Here is a 27686-nt window from a genome sequence, read left to right on the forward strand (position 1 = left end):
CAGAGTCTTCATGTTTCGTTTTCTCCTGGGCACGGAGGGAGAGGTGGAGGGAGGGAGGAGACCAGGGCCTGCACTTCTATTCCATCCCCAAATAGAAAGTGCTGAAATAACTGTGGTGAGTGGCAAGAAGCCTGTAAAACCACACAGCTGTCAGATAGCAAGCTTCTGCTCATACTTTTAAATCTAGGTTCAAGGATCCCTGATATACTTGCTTTTGTCAGCTGAATAGTACTGTTTTCCCAGCAGCAAAATAACACCTCCTGCGTGGAAAATCATGGATATTTATTATTCTATAGAGCTCTTAATTTGAGATGCAAAAATCATGGGCGTAGATAACATCAAGCACATTTTCTTTCTCACCCTGTCACATAGGCTTCTCAGACACATAGATTTCTCAGACAAAATTAACTTTATGGAGACATATGCAGCTCCATTCTGCATGCCAGAGCTGTTCTAAAATTCTTACTTAAGAGTACACCTAGTGGGTAAAAATGTTGAAATTGCAGAAGTACAAAGAATATTTAATTCTACATATAAATCAATGGATAGGTTAATGCTGCAGGCTGCAATACAACACAGACACACCTGGTGTAACTGGCCCAGACTGGCTGTCCAGCCAAAGCAGCCCAGACAGTGCTCAGCACAGCCCGTTTGACCTTCTACATCTCACTGATGCAAAGAAAATAAAATCGAAGCTGCAAATATAAGGCCTATGTTTTGGTTACTTCATTCTTAAGAAGGAATCTAATGGTCTTTTCTTAGGCTAGTGTGAGACATTTTTGCAGTTGACGTAAATCTCCTCTGTTTGCCCAAGTGATGATTCTTCTCTTCTTCTTCCTTTGTTCCGTGTGCCATGATAATTGGATCTTCCACAACTGTTAGCAGGCTAGAAGAACATTAAAAAAAAAAAAAAAAAAAAGAACAATCTGAAGGACTTTTCTCAAAACAACTATAAATTTAACAAAGGAGAAGAATGGCAAATTTTCCTCATATACTGATTTATTATTGGGAAATATTCAACCATCAATCAAAATATTTTTTGTCTTCTTGTTTTCTATGAATACGTTTCATGTTCAAGACATATGAAAAAAGAATTTGAACTTTGGATATGTTCCGCAGCTGTCCCACATCAGATGCCTGGTAAAGCACCAGTGGAATGCCCCCTTCCCCTCACATGCACACTTCAGGTATGGAAGTAGTCTTCTACATCAGTCTTAAAACATGAATTACTTTAAAGGTATTGACCGTGCTAGGAATTTGTCATGTCATTAGGACAGCTTAATGTGATGGTGCCTTGGTTAACTGGCACGGGAGGAAAGATGGTTTCTGAAGCAAATGGCTACTGTCTAGCCCGTGGTCACCCTAGGAAGAGCTTCATTCTGGTACGAACAGTGACCCAAGAGTCAGAATGAGAGGAGACCAAAGGGCTTTATAAGGACATATCTACAGCGGAGCTCACTGTTGAACCATAGAGAAGTGCCATCTGAGAGAGGATAGGTGGAAAGCTAGTCTCAGGTACACTGTGAGAATGGGATTGTTTCCCGAAGCACCACATCACTTCACACCCCAACTTTGTGTATGAAGAGACAAGGCAGAAACAGTGAAATTGAATCCTATCTTTCCACTTCTAAGCTTCAGGCCTTGAATAAGACTAAGGGGGAAAAAAGACTCCAAATTGCTAATAGTTACAGTGCAGAAAGAAAGAATAACTGAAACAGCTGTCTCAATGCATTATAATGAAACTGAACTAGAAGAAATAGATAAAAACAAAGGGTATCATGGGATAAAATTTTTTGCCTCAGTTTCAGAAGTAGTGACTTGAGGAAAAAGGTATTAACAATACAGAAATAAAACAAAAGGTAGCAAACCGAAAGAGCTAATTTGTTAATAACATGGAACACAGTTCGGTCTCTAAATGTAGATGCGAAACATTAAGGAATATTTGTTAAAAAACAGTGAATAGTAATAATCGTACTTCATAATATTCACTTTTTCCTGTCTCTATAGTTTAAGATTATTCTAAGATTCCTGGGATATGAAGAGCAGATATAGAAGAGAAAGATGCTAAGATATATACAATACAAAATGAGTGTAAACTCCAGCTCTCCAGCTGATCTTACCTGGATCTGAGCAGAGTACAAAGCTTTTGATAAGGCCTCTGTGATCCTCTTCCTCTTCTTTCTGATAACACACATTCAGTCAGAAACACAGTGGAGGGAACTGCATCATACATGACAGCGTTGTCCAAAATATATAATTTCAGAATACAATAGGTGAATATTGCTTGCTTTCCCACTGACTGCAATGAATACAATAAAAATCCAAGTAGTCTTTCTTCCGACCTGCGAATAGTAACTTACATGAGATTAACAGTGTTTCATAAAAGCCTGAACACAGATAAAAAGGACCTTTGGTTCAGGGGCAAATAAAATAATATATTGCCAACAAGTGCCAACTCTTTCTTCCGACCTGCAAATAGTAACTTACATGAGATTAACAGTGTTTCATAAAAGCCTGAACACAGATAAAAAGGACCTTTGGTTCAGGGGCAAATACAATAATATATTGCCAACAAGTTTCAGAAGCAACTGCTCCAGCAGTTCCTATATTGTGGTAGGGGAAATGATATTTTTTCTGCTCACTGTCTCTTTCCATTAGAAGCAGAGGTTCCGGGACAGAACACTAGGGTATATTTGGCAAGGAATACAGCAAACTTAGATAATGGTTTAAACTTTTAGTTTGTATCCAGCTGTGAGCAAATTTGGAACATAAAATCAGCAGTCAAAAAATGCTACAAGATGTAGAAAACCTCAAGATGTCACCTGTCCTTCTCTATGCACAAACCAGGAACAGCCTATTCTTAGGCTTATGTTATTCCTGACAAATCACCCTTGGCATGAAGTTCCAACTAATACCACTGTAAGGATCTTACTCAAGTTCCTTAGTCAGCATTTAGCTGACTAAGGAACTTGAGTAAGCCATTTATGTTTTTGACTTGAAAAAAGAGAAAAAATAAGAAAATGTCACTTTTTTCATAGTCTGTAGAACTGATTAACTGTTTCAAGTTTAAAATTTTGGCAAGAAAATTGAATTTTCACACCTATCTTTTTAATTGGTTCTGAAGAGGATAGTTCGACAAGCTGTTAACACCTTCATACTTTCCTGCTTCAGTATATTAAGCAAATTGGTTTGTTACTTACTTTTTGTGATAAGCAGTGGTGATACAGAAGATCAGTATGAAAACTAACAGTAAGACAGCAGCAGAAGTTCCTCCAGCTACGTAGATAATAAACCATTTGTGATCCCAAGTTGCTAAAATACAATTGTAATAAATATGATTAGTATTTTGTATAAACCAGCATGAAATTTTTAGGACATTATCCCATGACAGCTCATACTCCATATTCAGACCTCACAACCATTTCCTCATTTCTGAAACGCCTTTGTTATGCTGAACTATCTCTTGTGAAAGTTGCGACTGGGATGACGAAAGGTAAGTGAACATAGCACAGTGGTGTGAAAAAAACAGTGATGTCTTGTACAATCCTTTCCTATCTCCTTCCCTCCCCTCGTGAGAAAGCAGTCCTTACATAAGTGACTCAATATATGGATAATAAAAGCACTCAGATTACTTAAGTGAATGTTCTTGGCATTGTAAATGTCCCATAAGAGATACCTAAAAATCATGGAATACTTCCATGGGCAACAAGACGTTTTTCAGAATACCAGGAAGATCATCTCAGTCCTCAAGAGGTTTTCTATTCAGCACTGCACACAGCTGTACAAATTATTTTCTGCTGTAATTACAAAATAAATCTGTTCACTTTTTGCCAGAAACATTTCCACAAAAATTTCCCCTGTTATGATTGCTCTTTTTCAATAACCTAGTACTATACGTGCTTTGATGATGGATGTCAGGAAACCCACCGTATTTGTTCTAGTCTAAGCTAAAATGCTTTCCTGGAGAATTACAACCAAGGCAGGAAAAGTTACATTTACAATAACTTTGCTTAAAATGCATTGACTTCTTCTGTATGGAATCATATCTTCAAGTTAAGCTAAGGAGCAACATGTAATAACTAAAGGGTAGAGACAGGCAAGACAATGGCTTCAAGGTATAAGTCAATATATTCTTATGGTGCTCAAGTCTGCAGAGAGGTAATGTGGTATTATTCTCATTTTTGAGGTGAAAAAAAGCTGGAGGAAAGAACAGAGGTAATATACTGAAAGTCAGAGGAAGTCAACAACACAAGTCCTCAGTACAGTTATGCATTTAAAACACTTAGGAATTTTTTTCTTGTCACAATTCTGAACTTGGTTAGTGGTAGCATTAAAAAAGAAAAGAGCGTTAAACCACAGAACCTGAAGTTAACTTCTGCATCCCACCACAAGTGCCCTGCTTCCTGCTTCTCTGTTGCATCTCTGCACTAGCGCTCTGCAGACTTGAGACTAATAGCACAAAAAGCACCCAAACACAAACAGTATGCAATAAACATTTCTGTACATAGTGTATTAGTGGCTAGCGGTATCAGCTAGTCCAGGACACATCTTAGCCAGATGTTTTTACCAACTTCTAGCAGTCTCAAATCACCCTATGTGTCACTAATGTCTTGATGAGGCAAGCATTGGCTACGACTCTGTCCAATTGCCTAGCAAAGAAGAAATATTTCCTGCATGTTCTTCAGCTTCTCAACATGTAGGAATAAAACAAAACAAGAAGTGCAAAAAAGTGAGAACACCCTGGGATGGAAAAGGAATAATACCTCTTGTATTACTTACTACAAGAGGTGGGGGTCATATCTTATGGCCACAAATTCGTTTCTTGTGTTTCAAATAAACACTAGCGATTCACTGGTGAACAGGAACTAAAAAGCTGTCTTTCAATTAGTCCCTCTTTGATGCTCTGCTCACTGTACAGAGAAAGATAGTATACAAAGATGAAAACTCAGCTGCTCCAAAAAGCTTTCATTCTGGGTAGAAAAGAAACTTACATGATCAGTTCATGTGCAAAGGAAAGCAGTATCACTAATGACAGTAATCCCAGCTAACCAGCTGCTGAGCCATCACCAGATGGCTTTTCTCCTCTGGATCAAAAATGTTCACAGCTTCTTATCTGGCTGTCCTGAACACCAGTTGAGACTTGCTCAGGTAGACCTCTTTAGTATTAATGTGCTCATTGGAAAGGATAACAAAAAATACTAATTACAGAAGACTCTTATCCTTGAATTCCAATGTTATTTTACTGGAAAGAAAAAAGAAAGAAAAATCTCTCAGAAGTTTATACTGCTGAAGGTATGTGACATAGTAGAGAAGGCTGCCTGATAACAAAAACTGATGTCTTTTGTATTATAACCGCATATGAAATCACTCTACTTCCAGGATGTTTCCAACTGCTGTGTACTTAAAATGACAGGATGGTGCACATACCCATATCCAACTTAGGGAAAAATTATGTCTTTTTTTCCAAGTGTTTAGCTACTTGTCATAGAAAATCATTATCTGTGCCAGTGGGCACTTACAGAAATAAGGAGAAAACATCCTTTAAGCAACAAAGAAAAAATTTTTTAAACCTTGTGTTTAATTATTATCAAGGATGGGTGAATCTGGATAGAGTTCCAGACTTCAGAAACATCCCTACCTTTCAGTCTAAGCACTCCGGACCTCTTTTTTTTTCCTGAAGCTTCACCTTCAGTTTTATCAGGTCAAGATAATAATCTCTGAGTTAATGAGTTTGAGAGCTGAGATTATCATCTGTCAGTTACATTTGGATGGGAAAAATCACTAGATTTTTTTTTTTTTTAGAACCAACCACAGCTCAAAGTCTGTTTGCCTTTTCTCATCTGAAGTGAGCACAGCCCTCCTGAGGCATTTGTTTTCTTTAACTATACAAAACCTTTTGTAATTATTGACTGTAACAGAACATTGAAGGTTTTGCAGAAACATGTCAGAGGCATGTCATGTGTCTCTTTAGTTCTTGTGTTCTCATCAAAGGTGATATGCTGATGGGAGACTATTAAGTGTATTTTCAGCATCAGTACAATTTCTATTAAGTGTTAGACAATGTGTCCCTGCCTCTCCCATTTTTGTAGCCTTGGTTTTCTCCATAAGAATGTGAAATTTTTGAGGATGAAGGTTTTTGACCTTCAGTGCACTGAGTTTGGTTTTGAGGAGGAAGCACTAATGGGCCATACAGTTATTTGTTCTAACAAGAGATTTGAACCGCACTGTAAAGATCTTCATGTAGTTTGTCATGTGCCTTACTGGACTGACACGTATGGTATGCTAACTAGACATCATTAAAATAGTTTTGCCCACAAATGAAAGGCAGAAATCCATCACGAATGCATTCATGCCCACAGAAAGGTGGTTTGTTGAGTAAAGACACACAGACATACTGGGTGAATTAATGAAGGAAGAAGGGAACCTGATTTCACTCCTACCCAGATTCTCCCCACCCCTGACCGCAGCCTGACCTGTCTGTTTTCTGTGGCACAGAAGTACTGCTGTTGCCCCTCAGCTCAGAAGGATTGTACGATAAGCCTCAATAACTGGACAAGTAGTCACTTGCTTTTCACATGGGTTCTGTGAAGATCATACTGGACGCTACTGAAAGACATTTAAAGGACAATTTAAAGGAACAGTTAACATGGATTCACAAAGGGAAAGTCCTGTCTAACTAATTTGATACCCTTCTGTGATAAGGTCACCTGCCTAGCGGATGAAGGGAACAAAGGCCGGATTCTGCACCTAGGAGGGAGTAATGCCAGACACAAGCATAAATTGGGAGAGGAGTGGCTGGAGAGCAGCCCTGTAGAAGGGGACCTGCGGGTGCTGGTTGACTGCAGGCTCAATATGAGTCAGCAGTGTGCCCTGGCAGCCAAGGAGGCAAACCGCGTCCTGAGGCGCACCAAACACAGCCCAACCAGCCAGTCAAATCACGTGTTGGTGCGGCCTCACCATGAGTACCACGTGCAGTTCTGGGCCCCACAATTTAAGAAGGATATTGAGGTACTTGAATGCATCCAGAGGAAGGCAACAAAGCTGGTGAAAGGGCTAGTACAAACCATAATGTAATTCTGACCCCTAAATGTACTTTTGAATATAACCACCAACCAAAAACCTTTTTTTTTTTTCAGAACTAGTGAGAACACTCAGCAACACCAAATGTTTCTATTTTCCTTCGTCGAAGAGAGCTTGCTATCCCACTTTCCGCTAAAGCAAGAAAAAAATTTATTAAATCCTTCTAAAAATGACTAAGTCTTCAAGATGGAATAAGCATTTCTTTTTCAACCCTTCTAATTTTTCAGTTCTTTCATATGACATCTCCCCTTCTTTCCCAATCATCTACCAAAATAATGCATGGATTTTAAGTCTGCTTCCTTCCTTCAAAAACATGCTTTAAAAGTGAAATCTAATCAAAGGAAAAAGCGTGGTAAGTAAAAATCATAAATGGATTCAGATGTGGAATCTGGTCACATGACCGATTTCCATATCAATAGAATTTTTAGAAGGAAAAATATGGTTAAGAACACACCAGGAATTAATCCAAAATCTCTTGAATATATTATATGATTATGTAATATTCAGCCTTCTGTTTCTTTAAGTGTTGTCCAACAAAGTTTATACTACTTTACATACACATGTTGTTTTATGTGTTTCAGGTTTTGAAGTCAAAAAAGATCTGCAGAAGACCCATTTCAGCTGGAAATACCTGTTACTGGAAAACAACAATCACAATATTTAGTGGGATAGAACAGACAAGCTAGATTTCATGGTTTTATTGGCATTAATGTTTGAAAACATTAAATGCAGCATGCCAACTTCCACTGATAAAACTGCAAGAATATCACAGGGTTTCCCAACACCTGAATACTTGTTCCTTTCTCTCTCCCTTTTTTCTTCATAGGAACCCTATAGTGTTTCTCCTTGCAAAAATACATTGACCTTTAGACAAGAAGCAAGTTGCTTCTTTCTACTGTGCCACCTCTTTGAATCAGCAGGCTTGGAACTGTTATCATGTCTGCAAATAATCCCATGGTTTTATTTCTATTTCTATTTCTATTCTTCTATTCTTTGACAGCTTCTCAAAAACAATAAATTTATTATCTTTCCTCTTACTCTCTCTCAACATAAACAGTTTTCCCTATTACTGTTTACAGTGAAGCTATTGTCCCAGCTCCTACACTAAATATTTCAAAATATGTCTAGAACTGGGCAAGGCAAGAAGATTTGCAGTACCCATGCCGAGTCACACCAACAGACTAAAAACATTGGAGGAGTTTAGTAGAAAATCCAAGCTAGAGTGTGGCTTAGCTGTAAGGCGAAGCCAAAGAAAATGAAGTGACTGTACCAACAGAACATATACAAAAAATTGCATAGCAAGTTTCTGTCACCACTTGGTTTATTCAAGCCACAGTTGTTGCATCAAGCAGAGTGAGTCACTTGTTAGTTTGTGAGAGACTTCACTGGCTATATCACAGGATGCGGTGGGAGCTAACGCCTGGGCTGTTGCTCCTTTTCCCTTACTGTTTCTCCATATCTCATTGGAAATATTAATTGTGTGTTATGAAACAGTTCCAAATGTTAAATAGCTGGAAATCCTTGACACTTCATTTCCTTTGCAATTAATGAAAATTCAACAAAATGCATTTCAAAATATGGAGTGAGGGCTTGAAAGGAAGACAAAGAGGTTTTTTCTGAATCACACTGTACTTCAGCTTCTTCAGTGGTTTCAGACCTTTCTTCTTCCAATGAACAGGCATAACTATGCTGACATTGTTAGAACTAAAAGTGATACATAGCATTTGTTTCAAGTGTAATAGAAGCATGGAAACTAAACTATTTTGGAAAAGAAATAGGACTGACCATGTAGGTAGGACTGACAATTCTAGTTATTGTATTTTTTTGCAACTCATTATATGCTTTCATTTTGGTATGGGAAGCACTGCACTTGAAGTAAACAAAAAATATTTCTATTGCTTTACAATTTGGATATGCTTGATTATATGAATATAGTCAACAATTTGAAATTTGAATATTTAAAATTGTCAGAGGTGAGAGGAATTTTTTCCCTGATACTCCTTTTCTTTTCGTCACATTCTGCTCAATTTCATGGACTTTTATGGTCAAGTATTCAGAGTAAAGCAGGTCAGCATTTTTTTTTCCAAGCACATTCTCCACTTCTCAATAGCAATATCACAGATTATGCATATTCTGAAGTTTCATACCCAATGCCACAGCTCTTAGTACTGCCAAAGAAGGGTCTTCTACTAGCATTTATTTATTACCAACAGATCTGGACTGAAGTCTGCGACAAGAGAAGAAGGACTAGGTGGTAGAAGAACTGCCTCTTCAAAATGCATGCTATAGAGTAGAACTGAAACTGAGGGGTTTTTCAGTCATAACAGAAAATAGAAGTAAAGGCAAGATTCAGCTCACAGTTTGAGAAACCTTGTTTAAAGTGTCTGAATGTGGAGACCTAAGTTCCCATTATAATCAAACTGCGACAACAGTCACAGCAAAGCCTAGAGAGCTTCTCAGCTCCCCCTGAAGAAAGTCCTTACATGAAAAAGATAGAGGCATTTTACAAATTTTACATTTTCAAATGAGAGTGCCTTCTTTGCCCTCCTTGGAGGATAAGTCTTTCCCCCGGGACCCTGCGGTGCACTGTGCTAATGGGGAATTCCCCTTCTGGCTTCCCTGGGAGAAATCCTACCTCTCCCTACAAACTCAAGCAGTCTCTCCTCTTCCAAAGTGCCGCCTTCCTAACAGCAAACTAGTTTCTGACATACAGGTCTGAATTCCTATAATGAGATCAGACAAGCTTAAAACCAGCTTCTTTCTGTGGAAACATGGTTAATTGTTAATTTTGCTATCTTTTACGCTCTGCTAATTGGAATGTGGTATTTAAACAAATCCTCAGTTGCTACTGAAGAGTTATTTAGATGGGTAAATGTGTTAACACCTCAGAAGGTCGTGTTGTGAAAACACTTACCACTTCCTCCTTTACTTACCAGACACAGTAAAACTCATCACATAGATTTGGTTTCGTCCAGTAGCTACGCAGCAGTACGTTGCAGAGTCAGAGGCAGTAATGTTTTGAATGACAATCACCTAGTTTGCCTGATCAGAGCAATCCACCAGTGTATGCTCTTTGAAATCTGAACCAAAGCTTTGCTTTCCTGATAAGTTGCACAGAACGACAGTGTCTACCTGACCTGCTTTAATCCTTTCCCATATCACTTGCTGCACTGAATCTCCAGTTTTATAAGGGCAAGTAAAAGTGACATTTCCTCCTGGCTTAATAAACACGTGATTATTTTGTTTCTCAGACACCTCAAAAGCATCTGTTGAAAAACACTAAAAACAACAAAAAAATTCTTAGAATTCCTTCAAAGGAAGTTTAGTATTAACAATTCCAGTATGGCAAATATTAATGAAATTGACTTACAACAGAAAGATACTCAAATCATTTGAAATATTGGAAAATATAATTTATACATATCTATGACTATATTTTTGTGCACATTCAGACAAAACAGTCTTTATGGAATAGTGAGGCTGCGATGACATTGCAAGAGGGCTATTTCCATGCATTTTGAGTGCATTATATTATTTTAACAGTTCCAGTAAATATTTAACAGCATAAATTGTGGGACCAGTCTAATTAAATTTGTGGTAGTATTGTTCTGCTTTGACACTAATTATAGTAAGAAAATGTTTGATGTAACCCTTAGGACATGCATTAGTAAATTATATTAAAAGACATTCCAGCCTATGATCTATAATTCTCCTATTCACGAACTTCACCACTTAAGTAAAAAAATTATTGTCCATTCATATGCTCTACTTGGGAAAAATCTGTGTGATAGTCTGGCTGTGGTATGAAAGGAGACTCCCAGATAAATTCAAGATTTCCATCACATATAAACCATAAATATATTATATCTTAAAAAATTTTCGCTGAAATCCCCCTAGTGTGAGTTATTGTTTCTAGTAATGGAATTCACTGTTTATTAATTAAGAAAAACATTTTAAAAATATCTGCAGTAGAAAGATTGTCAGTGTTTCTGATGTTCAGATCATTCAATAGCCACTTGATTTCTAAAGTCAGCTTTGTAACACCTGTATCTCATAAGTTAGGACTAGCACTGTTATCTTTTTGAAGCCTTTAGTGTTGAAAAAGATTAGTGATGAGACTGCTATTCCTACATTGTAAAAGGACTGATCTTTCAAGCTCTTAAATGAGTTTCTTTTTTGTTAGATGACTTTAAGTCAAAAAATATCATTATATTTTTAATGTGTTTGCCTCTACCTATGGCAACAACTGGAAGCAGAGACGGACAAATAAAATTGCGTAGGAAAAATGATCGTCATTAAATGCATCAAAATCTGTTGGTATAAAAAGTTTTAAAATTAAACTATAGACAGAGTCATGGGATGGGATGGGATGGGATGGGATGGGATGGGATGGGATGGGATGGGATGGGATGGTTACAGTAGGACTCTGAGTGGAACTGAATACACTGCAAGACTGAGTTAGCTTAAGATCCTCCTTGATTTAACATTTTTATCAAAAATACAGGGAAAAAAATGCTGGTAAACTGTATTGCTTTGGATGCTGATAATGCCAGGGTTGTCAAAATCATTGGTAATGGAGAAATCATCAATACAGGGTGGCCTAGCTTACCACCTAAGCTAGGTGCAAAGAGTAGTCAGATTTCATGCAGGCATGCATACTGACCTATATCTAGGAATAAGTGATTCGTTTCATGTTGACAAGATGGAGAATTCATTGTGGAAGTCTGTGACTTCTGTAAATTGCACAGTCTCTGTGAAAGAGTGAATAAAAAAGTCCAGCCTGTAATTTTCTATCAATGGAACACAGCACAGAAAAATTACATTCCCTCTGCCTTCAGAGGCCAAAAGTATGATTAAACCATCAAAATGCTGAAAGACAAAAGGAACAGTGTCTAATGAGTTTACTTAAAAAAATTAATGAAGAATTTGAAGATCCATGTAGACTGCAATCAAAGAGACTGAAAGTTAGTGATAGACAGTGACAGAAGAGAGATAAATTCACTAAACTAAACAGAAGGTACAACACAGTGGAGCTAATTAACTCCTTGGACATCTTGCCAAAGAAAGCTACAGATCTATTATTGATGACAACTGCCAAGGCTGGATAATCGCTTAAGATATCATGCTAGTTCCAGCAAGAATTTACTTATGGATATCTAAGTATTATTCAAATCAGACTGCTATGCTGGGACTCTACACTTGCAAAAGATGTTTCTCGAAGTGCAGTCCCTCAAAAGTCACTACACTAGAAAAGATAAATTTTTTTCTATCTAGCAGATTCATAGAATAGAATCATAGAATACTTTGGGTTGGAAGGGACCTTTAAAGATCATCTAGACCAACTCCCCTGCAGTGAGCAGGGACATCTTCAACTAGACCAGGTTGCTCAGAGCCCCGTCCAACCTGACCTTGAATGGTTCCAGGGATGGGGCATCTACCACCTCTCCAGGCAACCTGTTCCAGTGTTTCACCACCCTCACTGTAAAAAATTTCTTCCTTATACCTAGTCTAAATCTATCCTCTTTTAGTTTAAAATCATTATCCCTGGTCTTATCACTACATGCCCTGCAAAAAAAGTTTGTCCCTATCTTTCTTGTAAACCCCCTTCAGGTACTGGAAGGCTGCTAAAAGGTCTCCCCGGAGCCTTCTCCTGTCCAGGCTGAACAACCCCAACTCTCTCATCCTTTCCGCATAGGAGAGGTGTTCCATCCTTATGATCATTTTTGTGGCACTCCTCTGGCCCCACTCCAACAGGTCCATAGCTTTCCTGTGCTAAGCTCCAGAGATTCAGATCTGCAGATTCAGATTCAGATCTGCTAGGGAAGATGGCTAAATTACAGTGCAATTGAAACCATTTCACTCTCTTGCCTGTCGTATTCTTACAGGTCAGATCCTTGCCTGCTGTCCCACTTTCCATACCACTAAATTCCAGTAACTGCCTTCTTTACAACAAACCACATATTCTTCCCTAAGAAATCTTGCCCTCTTCTCTGTGCAGTCTTTGCTGTCTTATTGTGCTATGAGCAAGCCCTACTGCTACCCAGGCTCTCCTTAGGAGCCTTGAAGTCTCCCCATGTGCTCCTGGGTCCATCCTTGCTGTTCTATTCATTTTGTGCCAGCCAATGCTCCCCTAACTCCAAGTGTTTCTCCTACTTAAACATGATTATCAGGGAAATTATGTGCATGGTGGTGATACTTCCCACCTTCCAGAGGATTCCCGCCTCACCAAAAGGGCAGCAACCAGGACTATATAAAAACCAGCCTTCTTCCCTGCTGCCCTGCTATACATTTTCTAGAAAAATGTACGTTATACATATCATGAACTGTGAACAAGAAGATAAGACATTTTCCACCAAAATTAGGAAAATTCCTTCTGTCTTAAAACTTACTAGTTAACTTTGTACGTTATACTTGCCAAAAAATATATCACAGTTTCCCAGTAACATATAATACTACAACATAATATAGTACACTGCAATAGGCACATTACAACGGTAAGTTGCCTTGCAAACTCAGTGAAGAATTTCCAGGCACAAATCTTGATATACTTGTATAATGTGCTGCTATAAAAGTCATAAATAATAAGTTAATGGTGAGTACTATGCACAAAGAGCCAAACTGAAATAGAAAGAGTTTTGAGATTCTTGGCTGCTGTACATGCTATCATAACCATTTTTAAACACAAACATCATTACAGTTCTTACTTTTTTGCATTGCATGTGTGTTTTACTTGACAGTAGGCAGCAACATGCAAGTATTTTCACTCTTGATGAAAGGTGTAAATTCTTCACTTCTTACAACATGAGAGCTTGTACAACTGAAATGATTATGTAAGTCACAAGCAGTAGAGAATTAGGCCTATGTAGCTGTAATTAAATCTTGCACTGAAGTGTTACAGGCTTTTGTTTTAGGCAATTTTCTCATTTTATTTTGACACCAACATCAGCATAGTTCTTTCATCCTCCCTTTGCTCTGTTCAACCACTTTCTTTATTTAGCACCTTTCTGAACACTTTGCTTTGCTTTCACCTGATAAGCGTGGGATGAGAACCTCCTGTTCTAAGAAATATTTCTATGGGGAAAAAGGCACACCCACATACCTTCAGCCCCGCACACGTGCAGCTCAAGGTGACACACCATGTGTGAAGGTTTCAGAAATGCTCAAAAATTTGTGTCTTTGCACCTGATAAAAATAGATTTCCCCTGACCGATGCCCATTCTGGCCACTGCCACTACTGCCTGCTCTGCCCCCAGCCATGGCCATATAATCTTGCCTTCACAGAATCACAGAATCACAGAATGTTCGGGGTTGGAAGGGACCTCTGTGGGTCATCTAGTCCAACCCTCCTGCTGAAGCAGGGCCACCTACAGCAGGCTGCACAGGACCTTGTCCAGGTGGGTCTTGAATATCTCCAGAGAAGGAGACTCCACAACCTCCCTGGGCAACCTGTTCCAGTGCTCCATCACCCTAGGAGGGAAGAAGTTCTTCCTCATGTTCAGATGGAACTTCCTGTGCTTCAGTTTGTGCCCGTTGCCCCTTGTCCTGTCACTGGACACCACTGAAAAGAGTTTGGCCCCATCCTCCTGACACCCACCCTTCAGATATTTATAAGCATTTATTAGGTCCCCTCGCAGCCTTCTCTTCTTCAGGCTGAACAAGCCCAGCTCCCTTAGCCTTTCCTCATAGGCGAGATACTCCAGTCCCCTCACCATCCTCAGAGCCCTCCTCTGGACTCTCTCCAGTAGCTCCTCATCTTTCTTGGGCTGGGGGGCCCAGAACTGGACACAGTACTCCAGATGGGGCCTTACTAGGGCACTTATTATTATAAGTGACAAAATAATTTGCAGATGAAAAGAAAGCTAAAAAATTTATGAAGATGTACTTTCTCCATGGCTTTCCTTTTCACTGAGAAAATCAACTTCCAGATGAGAAAAATACTTCAAGAGTGACCCCTTCACCCTTCCTGACTATGCTAAATATGAAATTGTATTTAGCTCCCAAACTAATGTCTTCCAACTGTATTAGCACATACCACACAATTTTGTTGAGTTTGTGAAAAAAAGGTTTTGCCCTTTTTTGGATGAGACAGGGAGACATGGATGCACAGCTATTAAACAAGTTGGAACAGTAGAGATCTTAATTTCTAATGAGCTACTGACACCACATCTACGATCAGACTCAGAAACCAGCAGCAGTGTGGTGTTTGAAAAGGATGTGTTTTTCTAATAGCAACTATTTGGATTGTAAAAGTTGAAATGAAAGTATTTATACTCCTATATCTTTGAAAAACCCCTTTAAATACATATTAAATTATATTGTGACAGTTTGATGAATCATTCTGTACCAAATATTCATTCTGCATAATATTATAAACACTTAGCATGCAAGTGTAACTCCTCTGCCAACTCCAATTTGTTTACATGTATGCCACTACTCTTTGTTGTTATTTTCTTCTTTTAAGCTGAACTTTAGTAACCTAGACTACTAGGAAATGTAGGAGCCAAAAAGAGGGAGAGAAAAATAGTGCAGTGATAATAAGAGAGAGAAAACCATCCTCTCTTCAGGTATAAACAAACATTCATGAACTTCCAGCAAGAAGAATTTGGTTGTTGGGGAAAAAGTCATCTGATAAAAGCAAATGTACTTTGCCAGAATTCACCTGAAGAAGAGTGTTGAAAATATGAGGCCAGAATTTCAAATTTTGATCCTCTCTGGGAATTTCTGCAGTTCAGGATGAAGGGAATTTAACAGCAATAGGAGTTCAATGAGCAGACAGAAGGAATGACACAGGATACTGCGCTCAGTCTTCACTTATTATTAATGACCCATATAGTCTCACAGTGGAGGAAGAGAAATGCTATACTGAGAAACTGCATGTCACAGCACACATGTGTGCACGGGTGTGTGCATTTGTGCCTACCTGCTCATACCTTCCACAGGGTTCCTGAGGGTCAGACTTCAGGCACAGCAGAGGATATAATATTTTAAGCCACTCAGAAGAAAAAAGGCAGGAGAGAGGGGAAGGCAAAGGGTGTGAAAAATCAAACTGGCTTCTAAGCACAGCTATTGAACTAATGTTTCTCAGGAGGGAAAGCCAAGGGTGCCAAGGGAATGGACAGGGCACACGCCCATGCTGCCTCGCCCCAGAAGTGTTATAATGCTCAGGAGTGCAGCATGAGGATGCACGGTGGGGAATTGCTTCCCTGCATATCAAGTCCTAATTATTACTTCTAATGGATTGTTTTATGGACTGAAAATATATTGGAGAAGAAGGAGAGATACAGTTTATTTCATAATAAGTTTTTTATGCAGCTTGGTACGAGGTAAGAAAACGGAAGGAATCAATATATCACCAGTATTTTTTACCGTATGTTTCCTTTCCATTTCTTTTTGTCCTTATTAAGTTATAAATTATTTTCTTGTCTGCCAGGCCAGCTGAAAGAAAGGTTCATCACTAGAAATATAAGCAACAGAAAGAAGTTCTGTAGATGGGAAGATTTCAGAACATATGATTAGTGATTTCCTTCAGACTATTTGGAAGTTTAACTATCTGAATCTGAAATTCCTTTTACCCTCTGCTTTCACATACCTCTGTTCATTCCATAACCTAACATGTATTTCCCCAAATAAAATATTATTCAGTCTGTCCTAGATAAATTAGTGCTATATCTCATTAATTTTGAGTATATTAAAGCTGTCACTGTACACTTTCCACTTCCCCCTGCAACAGCATCCTGTAATGATTTCCAGATTCCATTATCTCAAAATTTCACCCATCACATTTACACTTTGAGAAACAAAACCCAAAGTTATAAAACTCTTGGATCTGGATTTAAGAACTGAGTGTCATAGAAGTCATGGTTGATACTAGCAATAATACCACACTTTAGTTAAGTTGAATTTCTCAGTGGTGGCTGCAGTGGCATAGAATTAGGGAAGAGTAGCTAAGAAGATTAAGTATGTTTGGCTTATAGATGCAGGGGAATACTTGCCCCCCCCAATTTTTTTTTAACCCACTAGATTCAGCTCCAGGTCTCTTTTTGCTTTTCTAACCGCATCCATTTGTGCTTTCAAGGTTCCTTCCAGGTCAACTGCCCCTTCTTCCATTGTGCCTATGCTTCCTTTTTATGTTTGAGCTTAGTCAGGAGCTTCTTATTCATTCACACATTCATCCTTCTGGCATTTTTGTTTGGTTTCCCACCTGTCTGAATGGACCACTGGAGGAGGTTTTCCCTGAAAATCTTTTGTCCATCACCCTTGGGTCTGCTTTTCTGAAGCCCAGGGTTGTGATCCTGATTTTTGTTTTTATCCCCTTCTCTCAAGATTATGAACTCTACTATGCAGCCAAAGTTGCCCCTGATCTTCACAGTCCCAACAAGATCTTCCTTCTCTGTAAGTCTGAGGTTGAGCAGAGTGCCTCCTCTCCTCGGCTACTTAATGACATGAGTGAGGAAGTTACCATCAATACACTCCAGAAGCACTGCTGTGTTGCTCCTCTACAGATACCAGGTGGTTGAACTTTCCCATGAGAATCACAGAATGTGAAGCTTCTTCCGGTTGTCTGATGGAGGATTCATCTGTAACAAGCCTGATCACCCTGATCAGGCAGTGAGTAGCAGACAGCCATCACAACATCACCTATGTTGACCTGCCTGCTAACCCTGACCCATGAGCTCTCAGCTGGCTCATCATCCATCCCTAGGCAGAACTTCTCTTGTTCCCACTGCTCTCTCACATAAAGGGCAGCTTTCCTTTCCTACCATCCCAGCTTGTCCTTCCTAAAGAGCCTATATTCAGTGTCTCGTGTATGCCATTGCAGCATGCCAGTCATGTCAGCCATCCCACCACGTCTCTGTGATCACAATGAGATCATAGCCCTGCAACTGCACATAGAGTTCTAATGCTTTGTTTGTTGTCCATGCTGTGTTCACTGGTATACAGATACTTCATATGGTCACCCAGTCATGTTGATGTCCCAGAAATGGTATGAGAGCTTCTCCACAATGTATCCCCTCAGCATTTCTTTCTTTGTGCAGGCATACTTGGAAAGGTCAGTCTTGTGCCCTGATTTGCTGTTTTCAGGGCATTTCCTGTCCATATAATTCCACACCCTTTGCTTCTCAGCCCAGTCCACTTCCTCACTCCTTTGTCGGTTGTCGTCTCACTTTCCTGTTAAAGCTTCTCTCACCAGCCTGTTGGCAAGGACGGGTTTTCCCCACGTGTTCAGGTGTATCCTGTCTCTTCCTAGGAGTCCTTGATCATCAAAAAGGCATTGTGGTGGTAAAAGGTAACACTCTGGTGTTGACACTAGCCATACAACTGTGCCTTGACCCACTGAATCCACCCCCTCTTCCCAGGGCTTTTCCCTTCTTCAGCAGGATCAAGGAGACACCACTTAAGTCACCCATGTCCTTGATCACCACCTCCAGCAGCATATAGTCATGCCTGATGTGCTCCAGGTCTCTCCTGAACTCCTCTTTGCTGTACGTGTGTAAAAGCAACAGGGGTTAGGAGTCTGATGACTGGACAACCTTTGGCAGTCTCTCTGCAGCATCCTAGAGTCTGCTCTGGCAAGCAGTAAACCTTCCCTGATAGCAGGTTGGGTCAGCAAATGAAGAGATGAGAAGCGAGAGTCATCCCTAAATTATCACACAACAGCAAGTCAGGTAATAGCTATAGTATCCAGCTGACAGGCAGTGCATGTTCATCAAAACAATGCTCATAGGGAACCTATAAAACCACCCTTCTAATTTTATCTTACTTTGGTAAAAACACAGCAGTTCTCAGGGGTACTGAATTTTTTCCTTAACACAGCATATTCTGATGCAAACAAAATAAAATAACAGCATCATTAGTCTTAGCAACTAACTGAACATTCAGAAGGGTAAGGAGTAAAAAGAAGAAAATGGAAAAAAATAAGTAAAAAAATCCCCAGTGCTGAATAGAAGGATCTGGATGCTCTGATTGCTAGACAAATTGCGTTGAATATGTTATTACTTTATCTGCTTCCAAGAGACAAATTTTCTCAGGTACATAAAAAGAGAGTCATATACAAGACAAAGGAGGCATTATTCTGCTTCATTTAGCAATGGTAAGACCTTAGATGGATCATGGTCTTTCTTTCCATGTATCTTATTTTAATAAGACTGATACAAACCTGCAGAACAAGAACGATGAAATTTAGAATCACGAACTAAGAAGAAAAATAAAAAGAACTGTGTTTGTTTAGTGCAGAGGGATGACTGAAGGCTGTTAACATGAGAGATTCCTCTTTTCTTCAAAGGAAGGATTACAGTGATTAAGCTCAGTATTAAACAAGAGATATCTAGGTTAGGTATAACAGAAAAAAACATCTCCTTGTAAGGCTGGTTAAACTCTGGAACAACTACACAAGAGTATTATGCATACATTTCCAACATGGAAATCATTCATGATGATACAGCTATGCTTATCCTGCCTCAGAACATACAGATGGATGAGATGCATTTGGAACGTCTCTTCCAGCCTGAGTTTTCCACAATTCTATAATTACTTTTGATCTAAGATTTTCCTTCAGAAAGGAAAAGGAGATATTTTCCTTCAGAAAGGAAAAGGAGATATCTGCTCTACTCCCAGCGGGGCTGGTTTGGTTATTTTCGCCTAGCCTTTTATACTGAAGAGGCATCCAATCTTTAGTTCATCCAGGAAGATTAAAAGTAAGAAAAGCATCATTTAACAGGTCAATAATCACAGCAGAGGTGTGAAAAAGGCAGCTTCGTTTGACTCCATCTTCTTGCTTTCTAATTAGGCACTGGCAATGCTGTTGACACTGCATAAGATAGAGATAGTTCTTGCTCTGGGGGGCTCAGAGTCTAAAAGCCAAAGAATCAAGATCCCTCAGGATTAGTTCTTGCTTCCATGTGCTTTACAGGGCTGATAATTTTTCACTGTAGACCTATGAATCACATTCTAAATTGAGACAGAGATAAACAGAAAGCAAGATATTTCAGGTGAATAGGGACTTGAAAAAAGATCTATGCAACGTGCTGCTTTTGGCAGGCAGAGAACATTAATACAGAAGTAAGTGCTGAGTGGCATGGATATCATCACACTAGCTAAGAATAGAAAAGCTCTGTCTCTGTTATCACAGAAGAGGTTGATCTCTCTATTTAAAATATGGGAGTACTTCATGGTACATCTGGCATTTAAATACTCTATTAATGAACTTCCATTATTATTCAGAGTTGCCAGCAAAACATATTCCCTGAGCAAATGGTCCATTGTCACTGATTGACAGAAACACAAATTTACTCATGAATTAAAAACAAAAGAAAAATTTACAATTATATAACAGCAACAACAAAAAAACTCCAACTAATTATGCAACTCTGCATAATTCACATTATGGATGTTAAAGTCTCCAAGAACATCAAAAGAATATTTCCCATTCTATTCACACAATAGCATGGGAATTTTTACTTCAAACTAGCACTCTTTAACACCTAACTAAAATAAAACACCTGAGAAAATAAACATAAGTTCCAAAATATATAGAAATTCATGTTAGAATTCAACAGTTTTGAAAGGCAAGTAAACAGACACAGAACATAAATATTCCAGGTAATTTCAACTACATTCGCTCTTTATGTAAATAAACGTACAATATTGCTCTGCCATAAAGGCCAGTTTTCATTTAAACAGTTTCTATATCACATTATTCTTCACTGCTGAATACTTTTGACTTTCTATCTAGATGTGTAGCAAAGGCATAGTGTGTAGGAGTAGAACAATATCCATTTGTGATGTCTCTAACCATGTTTATTATATTCTCTATTTGAAGTTAAATTTGCATTGTAAATTTGTCCATCCTGTATTTTAAGATTACTGATCCAACTTAACTGATTGAGTTCTGCATCACAAAGCTCTTCACAAGTTGATTTACTTTGCTTCTAAGACAGCTTTTACCTACACTCAATCATCCCTGATTCTGTTAAAATAATCAACATTCTAATTATAAATTTCAATAGAAACTTAAAACCCCTTAATTCAGGGATTGCTACATTTTGATGGAACGTAACCTGGAGAACTAACTATTAACAAGGTTTGAGAGGAGGTGTGAAGCACAGGAAGAAAGAAAGAAAAGAAAGAAAAGAAAGAAAAGAAAGAAAAGAAAAGAAAGAAAAGAAAGAAAAGAAAGAAAAGAAAGAAAGAAAGAAAAGAAAGAAAGAAAGAAAGAAAGAAAGAAAGAAAGAAAGAAAGAAAGAAAGAAAGAAAGAAAGAAAGAAAGAAAGAAAGAAAGAAAGAAAGAAAGAAAGAAAGAAAGAAAGAAAGAAAGAAGAAAGAAAGAAAGAAGAAAGAAAGAAAGAAAGAAAGAAAGAAAGAAAGAAAGAAAGAAAGAAAGAAAGAAAGAAAGAAAGAAAGAAAGAAAGAAAGAAAGAAAGAAAGAAAGAAAGAAAGAAAGAAAGAAAGAAAGAAAGAAAGAAAGAAAGAAAGAAAGAAAGAAAGAAAGAAAGAAAGAAAGAAAGAAAGAAAGAAAGAAAGAAAGAAAGAAAGAAAGAAAGAAAGAAAGAAAGAAAGAAAGAAAGAAAGAAAGAAAGAAAGAAAGAAAGAAAGAAAGAAAGAAAGAAAGAAAGAAAGAAAGAAAACTATGCTATGGTTAGGTACATGGCTGGCAACTGGCAAAAAGACACAGCTGAGTGTTGTATTTTGAGTGGCCATTTGGGATGACAGTTAAACATGCACCTCCATACACACCTGCCCAATGGAGTGACCAAGTATACACACCTGCCCAATGGAGTGACCAAGTACGCTGTTCTCTCAATGCTCTTTCGTTAGAAAGTAAATTACAACACCTGCAGCTTCAAATCCTTTCTCTTTTGGGCAGCAAGTATACGCAATAACTTCTTTTTTGACGATCACCGATTCTGACCTGATGTCTCCAATGCTAATACTTCTTCTATTAGTAGTGACTTCACTCTCTGCTCCTCACATTTTATACTGCACTCAAAATCAGTCTTCAGACACTAAACACTGTCTATAAGAAACTACAGATCACCCTTAAACTTTTCATGAAGAAAAGTGAAATAAAACTACTGACTATTCCTACATAACCATTACATCTTATAAAAAAATTTAGAATGAGTTTCTCTGAAAGTATGAAGGTTTTTTGCTTAGTTCAGGGGAAGTGATGATTCATAAAATGTGGGAACACTAAAAGAAAAAAACCCTGAAACTGTTGGCTATATATTCACACTACAGAAAAAAGAAGCAACAGATTCACCCAACTGACAAATATCTTTCTGTGGGATAACTAGATTATTCTTTGCCAATATTTTAATGTGTAACCACGGCAGAACATACTCTCAAGTTCTTCACAGTTATGGTACAGAATTTCAGCACTGCATCCACTTGTGAGAATTTCCTTAACCACATAACATGAAGTTTCCAATATAATGTCCCAGGTATTATTGCTTTTCTGTTAGTATGTTTCAGTAACTGCCAATAAAGAGAGCATGGATAATGTTGTGCAGTCTGCAAGAGTTCTTTCTCACCTATTTCATAGATGTCGTAGGAAATCTTTAGCCAAAATTTAAGGCAAAAAGAACACACTATGTCCTAACATTTTTATTATGTATTCTGATACAGACTCAGGATTAAGCTGAGACCACATGTAGTAAAACAAAAAAATTAATTAGTAAAATAATTACATAAAAAATTTGATATAAATGGTGATTTCTCACCACTCCTTGGGTCTCCCATCTGCTAGTGGTGCAGTGAGGACAGTACACCAAGAAAAGACCTCTGTAGTGAGAGCTATAACCTTCTCTGTCTTCTGGGATCTCAGGTCCTTATGACAGCTCAACCATTGCTTATCCAAGATTAATCATTTTTTGTTGTTTTGTACCTGATTGAAATATTTTTTATTTTAATAAAAAAACTTTAAAGATGAACATCAGTGTCCTAATTTTACAGGTTGGAAGACAAAGAAGAAAACTTATATATCTAGTGTCAGAAGCAACCTAAAATACCAGTTGCATGAAAGTGAATTTGAAGTATACTCTTTATTTAATCAAATTGAGGGAGTTTAAAATATTTAGCACCGATGAAGGTGCTAGTAAAATAAGATAAAGCCCGACTGATAACAGTTCTACTATAACTACTACGTAAACAAATACCTTCTCTAAACTGTGGTTTTAACCACATATTTAATTTGCAGTGTAGATTGAAGTTGTAATATTTTATCTTCACTGGTGATACCCTTCATTCTCTTCAGATCAGTGTTTGTAAAGATCACGTTTACACACATCTATCAGGAGCTGAACAGGATTATTCTCAGAAACGTTGATTCTTTAAATGGAAAAAGATTAATTGCTATCCAACATTATTATCTCCCTCTGTAGTAGGATTAAATCAATATACTCGAAACTCTGGAGAGGTTACTGTCTCTTTTAGAGTGCTCAAACCAAGAAAGAAATCCTACATACTGAGACTATGGAATCCCACAGTATCATTTAAAACACCATACCTCTGATAACTCGTGAATAAGGGCTCAGCACTGCCAGAACTCAGGTTGGACTGAACCAAAGAAGAAATCTGATTTTCCTGTTTCTTTTCATAAACAGCAACCTGGATTTCCAGATCTTCTCTTATCTGAATGCAACCAAAAAGTATTTATCTAATGCCTGCACTTGCTATAATACTGTGCACTAAATGGACTGCCAGAGAAAAAGAAAGTAGGGAGATACGACTTTAATAACATTATTACTTACAGAATAAAAAAAAATACCAGAGCAAAGCAAACATTCAGAGACGCCACTAAGGGAATCACATCTGAGGAACTCTGACCTGGACTGCAAGCCTACCCTGAGGTACCCTGCTCAGCTCTTTCACTAGCGAGTCATTCCTTCTGCATATGAATGACGGTGAATTACACGGCTATGCTGGTGTGCCACACAGGGGAAAATCATTTAAATTCCAAACTATCTTATCTAATTAAACAATCTGGGGAAGACAGGAATTTTTTTTTCAAACTGAGGTCAATAATTTGTGTGTGGCTTCATTTCTGATTTGATGAGCAGCAACATTTACTAACAAAAAGCTAGCAGAGACAGGAAGACAGACAGGGATTCCTATTTCATCAGCACCATAAATAAATGTGCTGGCTAAAATCATGTCTCAGAAACGTTCAGTAGTGCAGGCATGAACAATCTATCTTGAATTTTTGAAGTTTAGATACCTCCTACAAAAGTCAGGTCCACTGTTTCATTGTAACTTTGAAATTACAGAAGTGTAGCTAAGGTTGAAATACAGACTCAGAAGACCAGGCTAGGAAAAAAACTGTTAGTTTTACCTTCTGGTCTCTCAAATGCTAGGAATTGTTTTGGCTGGGATAGAGTTAATTTTCCTCCCAGTAGCTGCTGTGTTTTGGGTTTAGTATGAGAATAATGTTGGTAATACACTGATGGTTTTAGTTCTTCATAAGAAAATAAGGACTTTTACCCAGTTTCTCACATTCAGCTGATGAGCAGGTGTGTAGGAGCTAGACCGGACCATAGCCAGGCAGCTAACCCAAGCTGGCCAACGGAAATATTCCATACCATAGATGTAATGTTCAGTTTATAAATGGGGGTTGGCTGGGGAGCAGGAACCTTTTTCGTGAGTTTGATCTTTTTTGTAAGTTTGAACTTTAAGTGAGTTAGGCGAGCTCTGTGAAATCCACAAGTTTGGCAAAATCCACAAGTTCCACAAAATCTGTGAGTTCTGCAAGTTCCACGATCACTGCTCAGGGACTGGCTGTGCACTTGGTCACTGGGTGGTGAGAGACATTTTATCGTGTATCACTTGTTTTGCATATTATTAGTATTATCATCATTATTGTTTTTCCTTCCTTTGTTGTCTTATTAAACTGTCTTTGTCTCAACCCATGAGCTTTACTTTTTGTCCATTCTCCTCCCCACCCCACTGGTGGGGGTGGGAGGGGGGAACGAGCAGCTGTCTGGTGCTTAGTTGCTGGCTGCAGTTAAACCACAACATGCATTCATAATGTCAAATCAAAAAACCAGTAAGCAAAACTATCTATCTTCTGAAGGGTGTTGCATCCTATGTACCTAATGATCTTCTAAGGAATTCTCTCCTATCAGAGAAGCTTGGTAATTTGTATCAGAGTTGTCAGTTGACCCATGCTGAATAGGCATGCATGGAAAAATACTAGAAAAGGGTTCTTTCTCCTTTATAGAGCTGGAAAAGAAACCAAATCAGATGAGTGGTCAGGTAATTACAGAGCCTTTGGAAAGTACGTGGACAGCTACACAGAAAGTACATAGGCATAGCTGGATCTTTTTCTCTCCTTCTTCCCTTTTCATCTTTAAAATCTCGTTTTAAAGAAAAGGTCTTTTTTCTTCATTCAGACTTTCCTACCTCACTCCCTTTTGTTGCCACGCCATTCCTAAATGGTTATTTTGTTCCTGAAAGCACAAGCACAGAAGAGCTTCCGGAAAAAAAAAATCCTGGTTTCAGATCAGGAATGCCCTCACCATATAATACCATAGTATTACCATAGTAGTACTATAAAAATATGGTACCCTCCATGGATAGTTACAGGGTTCATCCATGTAATTTTGTGGGTAGTTGCAATTTCATCCTCTGAAGAAATCCTATAGCTTGTTGAAATGCTATGAGAACCTTGGCCCAATGGAAGTATCACCATTGCAATGATCATTAGTGCCTGAAGTCTGCAATGTAATACGTTGCTGCTGTGACTTCTGTCTGTCTCCTCCGTTCCCCTTCCTTATTTCCTGCTTCTCTTCAAATGACCTTTTGTCAAAGTAGTATAGTTCTTTTCTGTCGTGTTAGTTCTCTTTCCCAGATTACTCCATCTCTGCATGCTAAATAATTGAAAAGAAAAATTACAATGCCAGACACTCCCTATATTGGCATAGATTTCTGTTTTGCATATATCAGAAATATAAAAAGCAATGGGAGATTTACTTACCTGGCTGAATAATTTCTATCACTTTTTCCCAAATTCCATCTGGGTAAGTTACAATGGAGCATAAGTACAAACCAATATCCTCCAAAGTGCTCTTGATGAAGGATAAGGACTTGTCTTCCCTGGAAGCATTTTCAAAATAAATTCTCACATTGTATTTGTTTACAATATGTATGCCGTAGATTGGATGCAAGACAGCTATATATTCTTTATGAGTTACAATAAGTTTTGTCCAGGATGTCTGGATTATTACAGCTTTTTTTGGATATGTGCATTCCAGTTTCACCTTCTCAGTAAGTTTTACAGTTGAATCCACAAACATTCCTTCTATGTTAGCTAAAGAACACACAGAAATTCAGTTTCAGAATTAATATAATTGAAAAGTGAAATTATAGAAAAAAGCAGAAACAACTTTAGCAGCACTACAAGCAAAACACTAAAGAAGTTCACTAAAAAAAAATCCCAGACCCTAGAAATTATCATTACTTCTAACTTGTCAATATCATTGAACAGTTAAAATTTGTCTGAACGACACAGTAACACACTTGTGAATTGTGATCATATCTGTCAGGATGTGACAAAGAAAGGAAACATGTTAGCTAGGAATAAGAAAGTATGCTTACTTCCACAAAGCTGGAGAACAACAACAAGGAGAACTGTGTGGTCCATCTCGAAGAACACTGCAATCCGTTACTATAGTGCAACATGGTTTTATTCAATCTCTGTGCACCATGTGCCCTTCTTGGAGGATGTTTTTACTTTTGCAATATGAAAAGCATCATGTGCTTTTTACTTTCACATTCTAAGAAACATCAAGTATGAGGTCTCGGTGCAGCTGCATCAGAGAGAGTCTAAATTCCTATCAAAATCCACCTCAGAGTAAAGTATTCATTACTAATGAATCTCTAGCAATATGCATGAATACTATGATCACTGATAAAGCAGGTATCTTTAGATTTCATCAGCAGAAGCAAACGGAATTCTTCCATGCCATGTATCCAAAATCAACAGAATTTCTCCATTTTTCTGACACTGCAGTTCAACATTTATCTATTATTCAGGGAATATAAAATCTGATGAGAAAATAAAACACTTCCTGTATATTAGAGGTGATAATTCTGTGACTAGGTATAAAAAGCAGTGTCTTAAGGTCTGAGACTTTATTTGTGATAACATGTCATGAGATAGTATTTTGGGACCAAAATTATGCAGCTCGAAAATTCTTGTCCAAAGGTGTAAGAATCCTGAGTATTTATGACTCATGCTGAAATTTGTCAAAACAAGCCACGCTCATGCTTTTTTTGTGGATTTTTCTCAGGACAACTGCAAGCATTTTTGCACTTCAGCAGGCCATAGTTTTACAGAGCTGCTTAAAGTTGGAATAATATGATTAGTTTCCAGTCAAAATTAAGCTTGAATCAACTAGTTAAAATTCTCAAATGAATAAACAAATGTAATTAGAACTAAAGCTGACAACAAATATTAATATTTAAGGTGAGTAATAGCCTGCACAAGCTTGAGCAGGACTTCACATTAGTTGTGGATGCCCCCTCCCTGGAAGTGTTCAACACCAGTTATCTTTTCAAACAGATCAAAAGATGAACTACATATAGTTTGTCCAGGAAACAGAAGTATTACT

General features: G+C 38.1%; 1 protein-coding gene across 1 annotated transcript; it reads right to left on the reverse strand.

Annotated features, from left to right (window-relative positions):
* Window positions 1–603: 603 nt before the first annotated feature.
* CD226 (CD226 molecule) lies at window positions 604–26716 on the reverse strand. The gene is given in 7 exon segments (XM_009941056.2): window positions 604–886; window positions 2121–2181; window positions 3201–3312; window positions 10014–10346; window positions 16001–16003; window positions 26051–26383; window positions 26671–26716. Coding segments are annotated over 7 exon segments (1011 nt in total). The 3' UTR covers window positions 604–763.
* Between the last annotated feature and the right edge of the window lie 970 nt (window positions 26717–27686).

Source organism: Opisthocomus hoazin, chromosome 3 (genome assembly GCF_030867145.1).
Source record: "Opisthocomus hoazin isolate bOpiHoa1 chromosome 3, bOpiHoa1.hap1, whole genome shotgun sequence".
Classification (NCBI taxonomy): domain Eukaryota; kingdom Metazoa; phylum Chordata; class Aves; order Opisthocomiformes; family Opisthocomidae; genus Opisthocomus; species Opisthocomus hoazin.